The sequence below is a fragment of the Daldinia loculata genome, assembly GCF_022478755.1.
Source record: "Daldinia loculata strain CBS 113971 unplaced genomic scaffold F4817scaffold_65, whole genome shotgun sequence".
In the NCBI taxonomy this organism is placed as follows: Eukaryota; Fungi; Ascomycota; class Sordariomycetes; order Xylariales; family Hypoxylaceae; genus Daldinia; species Daldinia loculata.
Genome location: NW_026054919.1, coordinates 102,589 through 119,623, shown reverse-complemented (window position 1 = coordinate 119,623; position 17,035 = coordinate 102,589). Strand labels below are relative to the sequence as shown.

The 17,035-nt window shown below is 47.1% G+C and overlaps 5 protein-coding genes across 5 annotated transcripts; 4 read left to right on the top strand and 1 right to left on the bottom strand.

Moving 5' to 3' along the window:
- Positions 1-588: 588 nt before the first annotated feature.
- F4817DRAFT_361458 (eukaryotic translation initiation factor 2C 2) lies at positions 589-3,869 on the top strand (the record flags this gene model as incomplete). The annotated part of the gene is made up of 5 exons (XM_049306412.1): positions 589-664; positions 740-812; positions 865-1,994; positions 2,050-2,297; positions 2,352-3,869. 5 exons carry the CDS (start codon positions 589-591, stop codon positions 3,867-3,869), a joined length of 3,045 nt encoding a protein of 1,014 aa, XP_049155253.1.
- A 360-nt stretch (positions 3,870-4,229) lies between these two features.
- Positions 4,230-7,009, top strand: F4817DRAFT_349559 (HET-domain-containing protein). The gene has a single exon (XM_049304840.1). It carries the CDS (start codon positions 4,572-4,574, stop codon positions 6,993-6,995), a length of 2,424 nt encoding a protein of 807 aa, XP_049155252.1. The 5' UTR covers positions 4,230-4,571; the 3' UTR covers positions 6,996-7,009.
- Positions 7,010-7,493: 484 nt separating this feature from the next.
- F4817DRAFT_349558 (uncharacterized protein) lies at positions 7,494-10,659 on the top strand. The gene is made up of 2 exons (XM_049304839.1): positions 7,494-8,003; positions 8,053-10,659. Exons 1-2 carry the CDS (start codon positions 7,579-7,581, stop codon positions 10,274-10,276), a joined length of 2,649 nt encoding a protein of 882 aa, XP_049155251.1. The 5' UTR covers positions 7,494-7,578; the 3' UTR covers positions 10,277-10,659.
- Positions 10,660-11,496: 837 nt separating this feature from the next.
- Positions 11,497-12,635, top strand: F4817DRAFT_251723 (glycoside hydrolase family 11 protein). The gene is made up of 3 exons (XM_049299175.1): positions 11,497-11,999; positions 12,077-12,417; positions 12,495-12,635. Exons 1-3 carry the CDS (start codon positions 11,722-11,724, stop codon positions 12,566-12,568), a joined length of 693 nt encoding a protein of 230 aa, XP_049155250.1. The 5' UTR covers positions 11,497-11,721; the 3' UTR covers positions 12,569-12,635.
- A 469-nt stretch (positions 12,636-13,104) lies between these two features.
- Positions 13,105-15,498, bottom strand: F4817DRAFT_251716 (uncharacterized protein). Its single transcript, XM_049299174.1, has one exon. The coding sequence runs from the start codon at positions 15,378-15,380 to the stop codon at positions 13,332-13,334; it is 2,049 nt and encodes a 682-aa protein (XP_049155249.1). The 5' UTR covers positions 15,381-15,498; the 3' UTR covers positions 13,105-13,331.
- Positions 15,499-17,035: the final 1,537 nt, after the last annotated feature.

The window sequence follows — 17,035 nt, the reverse complement described above, 5'->3', positions numbered from 1 at the left end:
GTACATGTATGTTAGGTCTCAGAGCCGTGATCTTATGCATTTAGGTACCAAATGACGTTAATGGAACAGCTTACAATCACGTATTACATGGACAGCCGTATTATCTCAAGCATTTCTCATCTAGGTATTTATTATGTATTATTTCTTCTTTTTATTGAAATTCACAGCAATCAATTATCTTATACATACCTACATATTAATTGTCTTTTATTTCATTATTGTCCTGTTGATTTAAGATTAGCATATTCACCTAGGTACCTAGATTAGGTACTTATACGAAGTACTTCTAGCGTTATGTCATATATCATATTATGAACCTTCCAATGGGTTAGCGTACCTCCCCACGCTGTGTAACCCCTCGATGACTTTTTGTAGCTGCAGGTAGCTGCAGGTAGCTGCATAATAAAAAGTGAGCCTGGCAAGAACAAACGAGCACCCTGCCTGCCTTAATAATACCTAACATTCCTAATTCTGATAATAACAAAACCTTACGTACCCCAGGCAACCCTTTTCTTCCTTCCAACTTTTCTCCTCTTCATCTTACACCTTTCCTAGTACTATCACACCCAATAATTACCACCACCTATTATGTCTGGCCGTGGCAGAGGTGATAGAGGCGGCGGAGGCGGCAGAGGTAGAGGTGGAGGCGGATCCTACGGTCGAGGTGGCTCATTTCCAGGAGGTCGAGGCGGCGGCGGCGGCGGCGGTGGTGGTAGAGGAGGTGGTGGTTCGTTCCAAGGTGGTGGTGGAGGTTCATACCAAGGCGGTCGCGGTGGCGGCGGTTCCGGTGCCTCGAGCCTCCCTGTATACCCGTAAGTGCCCCTACTCCCTTTAGACGTATACGATGTACTCATATATTTAAAGTGGTTCAAATGGAATCCCAGTCCCCGATCAGAATGTCACGAGAGTCGAGGACGCCATCCAAGCTAGCAAAGCATCTGTCAACCTCTCAAACCTTAGCCTTACTGACAATTTCCCCCCTCGGCCTAACTATGGCACAAAGGGATCGGGTGTCGTGCTTTGGGCAAACTACTTCGCCCTCGCAGCTTCGCCCAAACTGGTACTTTACCGTTACGACATATCGGAAGTCAAACCTGTTGCCGCGGGTAGAAAGAAGGCTCAAATAATTCACTTAATTCTCGAAACACCCCAGTTGTCACCCTTCAAGAGCGATATAGTGACAGACTTCAAGTCGACTCTCATTTCTCGACAGAAGTTTGAAGACCAGGACATAGTGGTTACATATCGAGGAGAAGATGAAGATGATCCTCGCGATGGTGCTCAACAGTATACAGTCAAGATGCAATTTACCAATGTCCTATCGATTTCTGCGTTAACGGACTTTCTCACATCTACCAACTTCTCAGCTCACTATAATGAGAAGCAACCCACAATTCAAGGAATCAATATTTTCCTGAATCACTATGCGAAATCCGCCGGGAACCTTGCTACAATCGGTTCTTCCAAGACTTTCTCTTTAAGCGAGAGATCCGATATCTATGATCTCGGTAGTTGTCTGGTAGCTATGCGTGGTTTCTTCGCTAGTGTTCGTGCGGCGACAGCCCGCATCCTTGTTAACGTCAATGTGAGCCATGGCGCCTTCTACCCTGAGGGCCCACTGGACCAGCTCATTATGAAATTCGGGTCTCAAAGAGGCCTATTCAAATTAAGCGATTTCCTGAAGATAAGGGTCAAGAGTACCCATCTGAAGGAAAGACGGAACAAGTCCGGCAAAGTCATTGAACGAATCAAATCCATCTGTGGTCTTGCCAACAAGAATGATGGTTATAATAGCCCTCACCCCCCCATCGTGAAAGCGTTCGGAGCCGGGGCGAAAGATGTTCAGTTTTGGCTCGATGAAAATCCATCCTCGAAGCCACCGTCTGACGCTACACCCACGGGCAAGAAGAAAGGTGGAAAGGCACCGAAGCCTCAGGGCAAGCCTGGTGCAGCTGGCGGAAAGTACATCTCTGTTTTTGACCATTTCCTTACGTGTAAGTCATCGGCCGTTTGAAGTAGCTAAGGCATTCACCACTGACAATTGTATAGCACATGGAATTCGTATAGACAACCCGAACCTACCAGTTGTCAATGTCGGGAATAGGGAAAACCCCTCATATCTACCCGCCCAAGTCTGCTATGTTGTACCAGGTCAGCCAGCTAAAACAAAACTTGATCCGGGCGAGACCCAGAATATGATTCGGTTTGCCGTTCGTAAACCTGTAGATAATGCTTTATCTATCGTCGGAAAGGGCCGACAGACTGCGGGACTGTCTCCCGATACAAACCCTCTACTGGCAAGTCGCTGTATTCATCTATCGTTGGTATGCTAACCAGGATATTTCTCGCAGAAGCAATATGACATTTCCGTATCTCCTGACCTTGTTACCGTCCACGGTCGTGTTCTCCAGGGGCCGAGAGTTGTCTATAAACAAAACCAGCCAGCCCAGATGATGGCTGGTAGCTGGAACATGGTGCCCCGTAACTCTGCGAGCCTCAAGTTCCACACTGGAACGGTATTGGACAAATGGTCCTGTTTGTATGTTGACATGCCTGGATACCCGAGAACCCAGACATTCACGTCCGATGAGCTTAGGGCGCTTGTTAGTAAGCTTCACTTGGTGCTAATGGACACTGGCATTGCTGCAAGGCCACCACTTCCGGTACAGCGGGTTGCTTTAAGAGATACCGATGATCCTGGGCTTGAAACCTTCATGAAACAAGCAGCATCGTCGTTGAACCTCCTTTTTATTATTCTGCCATCGACCCCCATTCCTCTGTACTACCGCATTAAACAGCTCGGCGACGTCAAATATGGTATTCACACCGTCTGTAGTGTCGGCAGTAAGATTGCTAAGCCCCAGGGGCAAGATCAATACTTCCGCAATTTGGCCCTGAAAGTCAACCTAAAACTGGGTGGCGACAACCAGGTTATCACTCCTGCCAACCTGGGGATAATTGGCGAAAACAAGACCATGGTAGTCGGTATCGATGTGACCCATCCATCCCCAGGTTCAAGCAAGCTAGCGCCAAGCGTTGCTGGTATGGTAGCCAGCATCGACAACAAGCTCGGACAATGGCCTGGTATGCTGCGTATCCAGAGGGGTCGAGAAGAGATGGTGAAAGACCTCAAAGACATGCTCAAGTCACGCCTCCGTCTATGGCGTGAGAAGGGAAAGCACGCAACACTTCCAGAGAACATTCTAGTATATCGCGATGGTGTCTCTGAAGGGCAATATCAGAAGGTCCTCGACGAGGAGCTACCACTACTGCGTGCTGCATGTGTAGAGGCGTATCCGCCCCCGGACCAGAAAAAGGGGCTTCCACGTTTAACCGTGGTTGTAGTTGGCAAGCGTCATCACACACGGTTCTACCCCACCAAAGAAGCCGATGCAGACCGCTCGGGCAACACCAAGCCGGGGACTGTTGTAGACCGCGGCGTAACCGAGGCCCGTAGTTGGGACTTCTTCTTACAAGCACACGCAGCACTCCAGGGGACAGCGCGGCCGGGGCATTATTTCGTCGTGCTTGATGAGATCTTTCGCCAACGATATGGCGCCACGGGTGGCAAGTCTAAAACGCCAGGCGCTACGAAGAATGTAGCCGATGAACTGCAGGATCTAACACAAAGCATGTGCTACGTGTTTGGTCGTGCTACCAAGGCTGTTAGTTACTGTACGCCTGCGTACTATGCTGATATCTTGTGCGAGCGTGCTCGGAACTATCTTCATAATGTGTTTGATTCCCCGAGCAACTCAGCGGCGCCTTCGATATCGGGGAGTACCAGTGGAGCTGGTGCGGGTACCGGACCCTCCCAGCAGGACGTGAAGATCCATCCGAAGCTAGAGAATAGCATGTTTTACTTGTGATTCTAGTCAAATATGGCAATCCTCTTTACTTAGGTAGATAAGGGTACAGGGCGTTGATTAGTACCTTGCTTGAGAAATAAGGTGTATACCTACGAAAATGTTGTATTTATATCCGCCTCAAGAATGAATATCGAAGTACTCATTATAAACGCATAAACACCTAATGTGACTCACTTGATAAACTCATGCAAAATTACTATAAGGTATCGTGTTTTAATCTCTTGTTATCTGTTATTTAAAAGCCAACCTTCGCTCTCATTCATAACTGAAGCTTTTCTACAGGTGGCCAGTATGGACTCATGAGCCCCTCAGTTGGCTCTGAGAATATGAGAGATGATTGGTTAAGTACCTATTGTTTCATACCGATTTACTTTAGATTTCATAACAATACACACGAATTTATAAGTACCTAAAGGCACCTAATATATGCAGCTATCAAATTCTATGTATTCAATCATAAATGATGTACGAGCCGGAAGTATGGCAGACTTGAGACAGGATCTAATCGTTTGATGGATATATAGGGGCAGTGCTATCCCCCGCTCGTGTGACCCCTGTCAAGGTCGAACTGAAGCTGACAATCCAACAGGTTCGCTTAATGAATAACAACCAACACTCGCCGATAATAAGAGTACCTAAAGCTAGCTAATATGAAATCGTACTTTTGAAATTCATATCATTATTGCCGAGTAAACGTGGGCCATGGCCGAGAGTTATCAAGCTTCAACTGCTCTAGCACCGCCCAGCGCCGAGGGAGGGTTTATCTGCGATAAGTGCAAGGCCATAGATTTCAGCAAAGCCTTGGCAGTACCGCCGGCCCACCTCCGCGAGGCCATAGGTCGGAAGTGCGGTGTTCTGCTCGACACGGACGCTTCGCGGTATGCGCGCTCGCTAAACCCCGGTTGTAGGCTTTGCCGCATTCTGCGTTCTACGATATGTTGGTATCACGGCGAGTGGTCGGACCCTGATATGCAGGCCGGACAGGACACTATCGACAAATTTGAGCTATACGCGTTCGCTTCCTCGAGAAATGTACCCTGGGGGTTTAGGAAACCGGGACCCGATCAAGATTGTCATATCCTCATTACCCTTCCTGCTGGCTTCTTTGCTAGTTTCGGGGACCATTCTAGGGAGTGCGGCAGGGGTGACGCGGGATATGTATTCTGCTTTGCGGAACATCCTAAGCCGGGCCTCTTTAGGCCCCAAGTAGTTCCCCGGCGATTTGATTATCAACGGGCCCGTCTCTGGTTAGAATTCTGCAGGGAACATCATGCGCAGCAATGTTGTAGCATGGTGGAGATTGTGCCGAGAATGGAGTTGATTGATTGTGAGACTTGGACTATCGTGAAGGCGGAGGCGGGCATGCGATGGGTGGCCCTGAGCTACCTCTGGAGGCAGGAAGAGAGAGTAGAGGAGCCTCTAGAAGTCAGCCACGAATCTCCGTCTTCACGTCTTCCCTCTTCCGTTCCTAACTCCGTTAAAGACGCTGCTACAGTAGTAAAGCAGCTCGGGTTGCGATATCTTTGGGTAGACCGCTATTGTATCGACCAAAGTAATGCGGAAGAAAAAGCTTTTCACATTTCGCAGATGGATGCGATCTACCGTGGAGCAGATCTAGTCATCATCACCGCGGCTGGCTCCGACGAACGCTACGGGTTGCCGGGAGTCGGATCTACGCCTCGCCTACGACAAGAAATTGTTCAACTTGAGTCCTCCACGATCCTCACTACTGGCCCTGACCCCCGCTGGCACGTACAAGAGCACTCTCGTTGGTGGACAAGAGGATGGACGTTTCAAGAAGGACTACTAGCTAATCGACGCCTTGTGTTTACAGAGCACCAGGCGTATTTTGAATGCCATTGTGCAACTTGGATGGAATCGGTAGGCGGTCTCGAATTCATCCCAAACCCGGAGAATATCAACTTATCAAGTATGAAATCGGCGCGCAAACGCTTATTCAAGTCCTTGGGGAATACTATCTCTTACAGACCGGATATTCCCCCAAGCGTTAGTGAGGAAGGCACCGAGAAGTCAAATGGGGATTACCTAGTCGCAATTCGAATTAGAGAATGGTGCCACTTGGTTCAGCGGTATACGGCACGCACACTAAGCCACGACTCGGATTCGCTAAATGCTTTTGCTGGAATTGCACGGGTGCTAAGTAAACTTGAGCCTTCTACTCTCCACCTCGTCGGTCTCCCATATGTACTATCAGCAGACGATACCGAGCTCATTGATAAGTACTTCTTGATATCTTTCTGCTGGCATCATAAAGGAGATAGTACTCCCAGGCGCAGACCGGATTTCCCCTCGTGGACCTGGGCCGGGTGGGCGGCATCTGTTGCGTGGATGGGTGCTTGGATACTGAAAAATAGGGACGAATGTTTTCCCAAGTGGCGTAATGTGTGTATCCAACACTCGACGGACCAGCCCTGTCCCGTTTCGGAGTACTTGGCGCAACACCGGTCGGCAGATTATGGTATTGCACCACCCCTATCCATCTGCTTCGAAGCCAGGGTGGTTCCTTCGTCGCTTTTCCAGTTCAACGTCAGAGAGCCTGGTGACGGTCGGGTGGTTAGCTCGAGTAGAGGAAGCGAGGAAAATGCGGGCGATGCAGGGGATGCAGGGGATGACAGCGACGCCAATAGTGAGGATGATGATGAAAATAATGACGGCAATGACAGTGAGGGTGAATCTCAGCATGATGGTAACAATATCAACGACGATAGAAATGCCGGTGAAACCCAGAACGATGACGAAGATGACGACGAGGATAACGAAGGTTCGATAGAAAACGATCCAGTTGTCGCCGATCCGAACGACTGGGCCTTGTGGACTATCGATAGACACGGCGTGCCCGATCGGATAGCAAAGCCCACAAATACGCCGAGGGAGTTTCTCGATCGCTTAGATGATGGTACCTGGACGTGTCTCCTAATCGGAGATTTCTGGGGGAATAACGATTTCACGCACGAGAGGTTTCTCTTGGTCGTAAAGTGGTTGGATGAGAACACAGCGACCCGGGTTGGCGCCCTTGTACTCGAACAGCATCCTTATTTAGATGCTGCCTATCCCGATTTATTCGACGAGAGCGGTCTAGATTGGAGAAGTGTTCGGTTGGTTTAACGATGTTGGTTTAACGATGTTGGTTTAACGATGTTGAGTAGGAGGTGGAGGCGAGATATGTTAGTTATTGAGTGTACATATAGAGCCGCCACTAACAGGACTAGAAATAAGGGATCTAGCCATATTTCGGTTCCCTACCTGTTATTATGTTGTCATATAATATAATATCTTTATAAGAGGAACAAGTACACATGGACTATTTTCAAGGTTGTGCAACATAATGCTCTACTAAGGGCTGAAAACTTCCAATACCTAAGGCCTAAGGCAGCATTATTTTCTTTTTGCTCATGATAAGTACCTATGAGGCTTAGCAATAGCTACTAAATAATTTTATAGATAGATAGATCAAGTACCTGTTAGGCACTAAATGATCATGGTGGCTATGTCGTAATCCGCGAATAAGAGCGAATAAGAGCGAATGGATATCTACGAATGACAGCAAATATATAGCACACGTATGATTATTAGCGGGGTACCTATTTCAGCTTCTCACCGTCGCGTAGCCTCACGTTCGTTTATTGCCAACATTACAGATAGAGCTTTTAACATACGAGATAATTATTGATATTTTCTCAATATTAATATGGAAGCGTTAGCTGCGTTTGGCCTGGCCGCTAATATTGCGCAGTTCGTTGTTATCGCCGGACAAACCATTGAAAAAACCGTATATCTTTCAACTAAGCAGCAAAGTTTGTTGGCTGAAAATGCAGACCTTGAAAAGATAGTCCAGGAGTTCGTCGGCGCGGTTCCGATGATACAGCGATTAGACTCAAATATTGTTGGAAGTAATCCTAAACTCAAGATACTAGCAGAGGATGGCAAACGCATAGCAGACGAGATCCAGCAAAAGTTTGACAGCATCAAGGCTCGAAGAGCTAAACGAAGGCGCACTGAGCGCCTATTTGCGACCTTAAAGGAGTTAAGAATGAAAGACGAACTGGATTCATTAAGCAGTCGACTCGCGGCTTTCCGAAGCGAGATTACGCTACATATTAGCTTAGAACTCCTGTAAGTTTGACCTTATTGAAACTTGATCACAGAAGGCTTATCAAAATAGGGACCATCAAGAGCAAATAAGGCAGAACCTAAACGGATATACTGAGAGCAATCATGCTTATAAAAATCGCATTGAAGCCCAATTAGGAGAGCTCACTGAGAAAATAGACAGTCTCACATTTACCGAGTCTCTTGATGAAGGGGGCGAGAGAGTTTGGAGAGGTACATCGAAGCAGCTCGGAGAGCTTGTAAGAGGATTTAACTCTTGGTATCCCCAGATGCTAGACTTCCAGAAAACCCAGAGAATCATCAACAGCCTCGAGTTTAGCCAGATTGAGGAGCGGCGAAACGCTATTCTAGATGCACACAAAAACACTTATAAATGGGTCTTTGATGGCGACGTTGCTAATCTGAAATCTTGGCTTACAACGGAAGACGCTTCCATATATTGGATAACCGGAAATGCCGGCTCCGGAAAATCAACACTAATGAAATACATCCGCGAGCACCCCCGACTATCTGCTCGGCTCAGGACCTGGGCTGGAAGTCGGAAACTTTACGTCGCGTGCCATTTCTTCTGGAGCGCGGGCACTCCGATGCAGCAGTCACAAGAAGGGCTACTTCGCACGCTGCTTTTTCAAATTTTGCTCGAATGCCCAAGTCTAGTCTCTCAGGTATTTCCGGAACAGTATAAAAGGCCATTACATCATTGGGAAGTCTCGAGGGGGCTCAGGTGGACAACTAAGGAGCTTCTGGACGCGCTGATTTCGCTCCCCTCAGTTATAAGTCCAGATTGTCTGTTCATCTTCATTGACGGCCTGGATGAATATAGCGGGGAGCATGGCTCACTGCTAGAAATAATCAAGTCCCTTGCTAAGGTGCGGAATATCAAGCTATGCGTTGCTAGTCGTCCCTGGCTTGACTTCATCGACGCTTTCGAAGATAGTCCTTGGAAATTATATCTACAGGATCTGACGATGCCTGATATTGAGACGTATGTTCGCGATAATCTAGAATCCCATTTTCGATTCAAACAACTGAGCATCCGGGATGAGGGTGCCGCCCAAGGTCTTGTAGATAAAATCACTACAAGAGCTCAGGGGGTGTTTCTATGGGTCTATCTAGTCGTCAAATCCATGATTAGAGGCCTTATAAATGCGGATAGTATGAAAGACTTGCACCGCAGGCTGGATGACTTGCCTCAACAATTAGAAGACTTTTTCGACCGAATACTGGCTTCTATTGACGATTTCTACAAAACCCGAACTGCTCGAGTGTTTCTGATATTGGCCCATGCTCGGACTCCTATGACTCTCATTTCCTTCTATTTTCTTGACCATGAGGAAGGGCTACCTTTCGACCCCGAGTCATTCCTCTTAGAGTGGCCAGCGGTGAACGAGACAGAGCTGGAAGTGATAACGACAAAGAAAAGACAGTTAATTGCGCAATGCAAGGACTTAATACAAATCATCGAGCGGCCAAAGGATCCCATTATGTTTAACTTCACAGCTATCTTCCTGCATCGTACGGTTATAGACTTTATCAGTCAGCCGCGCATCCACGAAAATCTCGTTGAGGCTGCCGGAGCAGGTTTCAGCCCCATAACAACACTGTTTGAGACCAATGCTAGACAATTCGAATCCTTAATCCATTTACTCCCAAGGGTATATCTAAAGCCTTACTTACGAAATTGGTACCTAGCTTCTATCTATTACGCTCGCGAGATAGAGGTGTCCCTTGGTATATCAGAAACACAACAGCTAGATCAGATAAACAAATCACTCATCAGCTATTTGGGAGCGAGGGGCATGACAACTTATTCATTCAATGAAGCACTTTCTAAACTCTTTGATGGCGAAAATAGTTTTGAGAATATTCCATCTTATGACTCCTTCTTCGACCTTGCAGTTCACTGTGGGTTGCGCCTCTATTTTAGCGACAAAGAACAGAGAGCGGATACCTTACTCCTGTCACTTAAGCCGATTTTATGTATTGAGCAAACTTCAGGCTTTTTAATTAGTCAAGTCCCTGATGAGTTACAATCGCGACCGCGCCTAACCACCATTCCCGGTAGACAGCCCTACAGCAACACCTTCCACATGTTTACGGCAGTAGAAGAAGAATTGTATTACTACCAACTGAAAATGACACGGCCGATAGAGCCAGTGAGATGGATAGAACGGGCATCTGAACGATCAGAACATACAATGACGCCAGTTTCCGTGCCGCGGAAAGAATCTAGGATAGGGGGGTTTAAACGGCTATTGCTGAAGTTACGACGCTAAATGAAACACTCTAGGTACATTTCCTTGTTGGATATGCATTACTATTGCCCCTAATCTTAGTATCTTGACCTAGCTTGAAAGTTATTGATGTTTTCAAATATAATAGCGGGTGGCTCGGAGTTAGGATGCTTCTTCATGCTGTTTATTGAAGGGCTCCGGATTTCATTAGTACCGAGGTATATAAAGTTTAATATATGTTAGCATGTGTGGTGGATTTATCTCATTTACAGCATATTTCAACACGTTCAGCAGTATGGCATTCGTCGAGCACCATTTCAGCACGGCCGTTTAACATTACAGAGCATGTTATCAGACCGTCTCTAGAATATACCTCGGTAGCCTTCTATATCCAGCATATAATCTAAACGATATGTGGCATCTCAGGGACACTGCCTTGTTTCGATAACGAGGATATTTACCAGTCCCTAAATTTATGTATTTGGCTAAGCAAACGAGGTTCCTGGAATGCATACCTAGATAGGTAAGTAAGGACCTATATTAGATCACAACTTCCACTAGTAATTGCTTCATACGTCGATTATATGAGTACCCAATTTACTTTATCCGCTGTCCGGCATGATGCCAGTCATGAAATGGTTTATATGTAGATCGCCTGGAACCCATAAGTGATACTCTATTACCGAACTCCGTCCCCTCCCTCCCCCGGCGACGGACTATCTACTCCGTAAGTTAAGCAGGCAGTATTCAATATGAATTTGATCATCCCATAGCCTCATTATTGCCTAGGTACCATTCACGTCTCAGCTCCAACAACTTACTAACTACAGTACTTTACTAATATAAGAAAAGCCATAACAAGGATCGATGACGCTTGGGTGTAGTGGTTTTAACATGGCTTTATGGTCGATATTAGGATGTTAAGTTGTATTCAACTTCCCCGCCCTTCAACCTGGGTACCTAGGTAGGTATTATTCTTGGAAATTGGGTTGAGACTCTTAATGTGGTCTTGTGTGATATCTGAGCATACACCGTAGCACACCGGCTATATTAATCTGCCAACCAGTTAAATCGCTTTGCCCCGGATTGATTGAGGAGCCAGGATATTAACCTGGAGAAAGTGGTATTGTCTATTTGGTCTCGAACCCTGTACCCCAGGTCTATTCCGATTGTCCGGGGCTAGATCTGGCAGTTGACTGTGGGGTATCATGTGGGTCATAAAGAAATATGTTTTGGTTTCTTATACCAAGCTCAGCGAGGAAATTCCCAATTGGTTCTGGTAATAAGGTGCGGCATAATCAATTTAGTTGAGTATTCTTACCCGAGACTAATCCCAGAAGCCCACGAGGTTTTCAGGCTAAACGTGATCCCCTGTATAGATGCAGAGAGGTAATGAAAGGTTCCCGTAATCAGAAGTATATAAGTAGCAAGTCATCATCTCATAAAGTGAAGACGACGAGATCCTCAACTGTACCAAGTTTATCATCATGTTGCCCTCCTTTCTTCTCACAGCTGCCACCCTATTCACAGGGGCCTTCACAGCGCCCTCGGGGTTCCTCCCTCAAATTGGAGACCTCTTCCATGGAGGTAACAGCAATGCCATCCAGACTCGACAAGGTGGTTACTTCTGGTCTTCCTGGTCGGAGGGTGGCGGTACATTTCAGTGCAACAACGGTGGCGGCAGTGCGTACAGCGTAACTTGGCAAAGCAGCGGTGGCTCAAGCGGCTTCGTCTGTGGAAAGGGATGGAGCCCGGGGGGCAACAGGTGAGTCATCTACTGATATTTTGAAATCGCAACAAAAGTATCATGGCAATTGTATCTATATTAACATAATTCTCCAGAGCCGTCACATACTCCGGCACATACGAGCCCAAGGGACCGAGCTACCTGGCCGTATACGGTTGGACTCGCAACCCACTAATCGAATATTACATCATGGATGCTCATGGAGATCTTCTCCCTAATGAGCCTTGGACTTCCAAGGGCAACTTCACCATCGATGAGGGAACCTACGAAGTATTCACTAGTACCCGTGTGAACAAGCCTTCTATCATTGGAACGGCAACCTTTCAGCAGTATTGGTCCGTCCGCACCGAGCAAAGAGTCGGTGGAACCATTAGCACCGGAAAGCACTTTGATGAATGGGCTAAGCTCGGCCTTAGGCTTGGAGGTCATGACTACAGTGAGAATACCCTGCTTCTGATAAGCTTTATATTTCTTTGATACCTGGTCTTGGTACTAACATCTTCAACCTTACAGTGATTGTCGCGACAGAAGGATACACTAGTGGATCTGCTACAAGCAACGGAACCGCTTCTATCACTCTAGGTTAGGAGATCGCCGTCCGATCACTTGTCCAACTTACCTGAAATTAAGTCGTGCTTTAGCGGTAGGCTCGTATATTAGCTTTAAAAGAATTTGAATTACCAACGTTAAATCCTACCATCATTATTGAGTGATCCTAGTAAAGTCGCAGTAGTGATTATTGGTAAAGTTACTAGATATCCCTAACAGTTTTGCAGCCCAATTATGATATTATCGATGGCGTATTATTCGTACATTGTATAGGAGGTAGTTGCATGACACAGAAATCTCATTTTAATCGTACCATATTCTATCTTACATGCTTTCACACCGAATAGACATGATTAATTACGAATAATATTCCACTTTGTTCAACCTAAATAGCTTAACACAAAATACCTGCAGCCCAAATAGCCGCTATACATTAGGTAAATAGGAGGCGGGGGATAATAGGGGAATTCTCCACTAAAGGGGGAGGGGGCAGCGATATGCTACAGTCATATACGACGGAGACTTCATCGCTATTAGTACACTTCAACAGTTAGGACGTAAGTACCTATTCAACCATGTCTTCTGCCCGAACCCAACTCCTTCCCACATACCTATCCGCTTGCTTCCAGACTTGTCAAAGTGTGACCACGTACAAGCACAAGAAAGCAGCGAAGTAAAGAGTAAACAATCCTAGCCGGCCAAGTCCGCCAGGGTTCACATGGCGACCTCCCTTATTATGTTTCTCTCAGACTCCTTATTAGACAGGCATCCAACTAGCACGAATGAAAATCAGCTCAATGGCTACTTGGTGAAGAGGAAACCGTTCTGACGCAACTTTTCCACGTCGACGCCCGCAGCGCGAATTGCCTCCACGTACTTTTCATTTTTCTCTTGGGCCTCGCGCTCGCGCCGCGCTTTGGTCTTACTTGACCCGCTCGGCGCCACACCATTCATTAACACCTTCTTGTCGCTCGGCGTGTAGTTGCAAAACTCAATGGATAAGCTTCCACCGCCGCCGCCGCCGCCGCCGCTAGGATCGTAACCCGCCGACCGACAGGATGATGACCGCACGCGGCCGCTGCTGGGCGTTCGTGGCTCGCCACCCTTACGGTGTTGCCGGCTCCATGACCGCTGCTTGCGCAGAGCTAGAGAGGAACTTGAAGACGAGGAGGAGGTCCGTTGGCGTGGGAGAGGCGTGGGCGACATCGATTCTTCACGTAGTGTATAACATGCTGCTGATGAGGATACCTTGCGTGGCGAAGTCATCGGGCCTCCGTAGGGGTTACTGCTACCATAATGACGGGCACCAGAGGAGGGAGCGCGAGGTCGTGGTCGGCGGTGCTCGCTATGGTGCCCGTGGTGGTACTGCGATGGGCCTGAGGAATTTCGACGGCTACCGGAATGAGGAGGGGGATGATAGTAGGCAGATGATGGAGAGGGCATTATGAGTGGGTCGTTCATATTGGAACTCAACACTGCTGCTTGTGGCGTACGGGGTTGCGGCATGTGAATCATTAGTCCCGACATATCTGCGCCGGTGCTGTACTCGTATGGAAGCTCCGCCTGCTGGTTATGCATTGAGAGATTCAGTGATACGTTGTTGTGAATTGAGCCACTGCTATGGCTATGGCTATGGCTATGGCTATGACTGCGACCACCGTGATGGCGGTGACCATTGACCTGCTGTGGCGTATCCCACCACCCCGGGCTTGATATACCGCCTCCGCTGTCAGAAGCGTATGCCGGTCCTGCGCCTGGAGAGGACGATGTAGGCCAAATGCCGTTCTGGCTATCGTTGTTAAGAATGCCTTCCATCGGCCACTCTGCCGAGCTTGTGCTCCGTAATTTGGGTTGTGGCTTCTGCTGGTGGAGTGAGGTTCCGTTTGAACCGATTAGATCAAGTGTCTGTTGATAGAAAATATCGTCGTCTAGCGCCGGGGTTGTCATCGGAGTATTCAAGTCTATGTCGTGTCCTTTACCTACGGAGTCGATAATAGCAGGCGGAGCCAGCACATCATCGCAGAATGGGTCATCGAAATGACCGCTTACGAAGTTCATTATATCGTCCGAGTTATGATCGGCAGGTATCCGACCGGTGAGTGGCGGTGATAGGGGGAGGTTATTCGAAATGGACGTTTCTTCCAATTTGACATCACCTAATCCGCTTAGATCAAAGTCCACTGGGAGGTCGTAACAGACACTGTCTTCTGTCTTTAACGGATCTCCCATTATTGCCGTGCTTACTTCCATCGGGGGTTCTTGAGGCTTATGTGACTTCGACCAATGCGTCGCTCGGCGTAATGCGGAGCAGAACGAGTTCAAAACGCGACTATGCTTACGTGGGCTTAGGGAACCTTGGTTTGCGAGAGGCGAACCTTGAGGTGCTGTAGCATTTCTTTTCGGCGACTCTATCGAGAGTCTAGAGATGCCCTCTAAGCGAAGAAGTTCTGAATCTGAAATCGAACCGTTGGACAAGATAGGATCTGATATGAGAGGGGCAGCGAGTTCTAATGGTACTGACTTGCTTTGTTCTAGGGACGGTATCGAGGAAAAGTCTAGCGAAATAGATGAGCCAGATGTTTCGCTTCGAGACTGTCCAGATTGCGTGTCCTGATCGGTAGACGGATTGGACAGGTCAGCATCAAGGTTCTCGAGTAGGATAGACGGACTGGGCGGATTCGCGAGTAAGTCATTGCCACCACCTAGAGCCGAGGGTTCTGAAGAATCAAAGGCAAGGAACTGTTCAAAGAAGTTGTTATCGCTTGCCACCCCCAGCTCCTCATTTTCAGGCCAATAAGGTGCTTGGTTTTGGTCTTTGTCCGTCGGATAGTGCACTGCCGTGAAGGCCATAACGTCGAAAGGCGGGGAGCGCAGCTCCAAAATTGAGTATTCACACGGAAAGATAGAGCTGCTGATGCTTGGAGCTTGGGGGAAAAAAAAAAACGTGGAAAGCTTTCTCAAGAAAGAGGTTCGATGGCACAACTGGTGCCCTTGTATCTTGAGATATGGAAGTCAACAAAACATGAGAAGTCTGGCACAGCAACGACAGGTATGCAAATAATGTAAGCCACGATAAGGCTACTGAGGCTAAAAGGTGATCATCTCCGGCATCAAAAACAACGAGTGGAAATAGGTGGATGGTATGAAGGAATGTATATGAAGCATCAAGTGAATCCGAGCTTTAGGCAACCCATTCCACGGGGGAGGGTCCTTTAAAGATGAGCAGCATCGTACACATCTCTCAACCCCTTCAACAGACAACGAAGCACCCCCACATAGGGGGTTCCTATACACACCATAACGTCCCATCGCGCAAGTAAAGTAACAAAGAGAGCTCTCAAAGAAAGTAACCATGGCCGTTGTTGACCGATGAATAGTTATAATGAAGCTCAAGTTCATCGAGAAAAATAGTTCCGCGGGTGGGGCTAACACAAAGAGTCGTTGGAATGTAAGCTCATCTCATGGAGGAACGAGTAGGTCATACCAAAAAAGGCATCGTCAACCATCTAAAACCTCTCTCTTGGCTCACTTCTCCACTGGGTCGGAGAAGGCCGGCTGCTGAAGAAGCGCCACAGAAGTGCGTAATTGATTAATCAGGGGCAATTCGAGCAATGCGGCTCAAATCCTAGACATTCGAGATGCCGACAATAACCCCAACGCAACTACTAATACACATTGAACATTAGCACTCATTAACATTCAGAAAGTTGTCCAACTTCTAGTTTTCAATTTACCTATGCATCGTTTAGAAAGTGTTGGAATATTTATTCTTTGTTTTTTTTTTTCGAAATTTTCTATTCATAGTCCGTATGAGAAGGTATTCTTTTAACACAAAGCCGTCATATGGTCGAGGGACAAGCAGATTTCCGAAAACAATGCAGTAATCGCACAGACCACCAACTTAAATGACTAATACAGGATAGTCTTCGGCCGTAACAACCATAGAATTGAATATTGTATCAAGGAAGATTCCTATGCAACCTCAGATTCATCCGATATGACAGACTGATATTCGGGTATGTGTTAAGGAAACTGGACAATAAGCCCCCATACTAATACTTCATCTTACCTCATCTATAGGTATAAGTCAATACAAGTGTACATTTTGGCTAGTTAAGGACTCTATTCGTTTTCTTACACCACCCCTAAAGCATATAGCCATCTCCATCAGAAAGGTTACCTGTACCATTGCCTCCACGTTGACCACGTGCAACAACTGTGGGGATCGACAAGGTTTTCGGGGCTAGATATGATGATATCTGCTAAGTACAAAGATGTTATCATAAAGCCCTTTGTATAATAATCATGGACATCTACAATGAGACATACGCCACGAACGCTTCGTCCGCACCAGACCATCTATATTATCATCAATATCGCCACGATCAGCGTTGTTAATTCCAGTACTATGCAAGTTTCCTATACCAGTCATTGCCAGCGATATCACCGAAGACATTGCGATTGTCTTGCTATAACAACCTATAGGCTCTCATCTTACCAACGGC

Coding starts and splice junctions, on each gene's coding strand:
- F4817DRAFT_251723 (XM_049299175.1), top strand. CDS start 11,722: ATGTTGCCCTCCTTTCTTCTCACAGCTGCCACCCTATTCACAGGGGCC. Junction 12,000..12,076: donor TGGAGCCCGGGGGGCAACAG/GTGAGTCATCTA, acceptor ATAATTCTCCAG/AGCCGTCACATACTCCGGCA. Junction 12,418..12,494: donor GCTTGGAGGTCATGACTACA/GTGAGAATACCC, acceptor TCAACCTTACAG/TGATTGTCGCGACAGAAGGA.
- F4817DRAFT_349558 (XM_049304839.1), top strand. CDS start 7,579: ATGGAAGCGTTAGCTGCGTTTGGCCTGGCCGCTAATATTGCGCAGTTC. Junction 8,004..8,052: donor CATATTAGCTTAGAACTCCT/GTAAGTTTGACC, acceptor TTATCAAAATAG/GGACCATCAAGAGCAAATAA.
- F4817DRAFT_349559 (XM_049304840.1), top strand. CDS start 4,572: ATGGCCGAGAGTTATCAAGCTTCAACTGCTCTAGCACCGCCCAGCGCC.
- F4817DRAFT_251716 (XM_049299174.1), bottom strand. CDS start 15,380: ATGGCCTTCACGGCAGTGCACTATCCGACGGACAAAGACCAAAACCAA.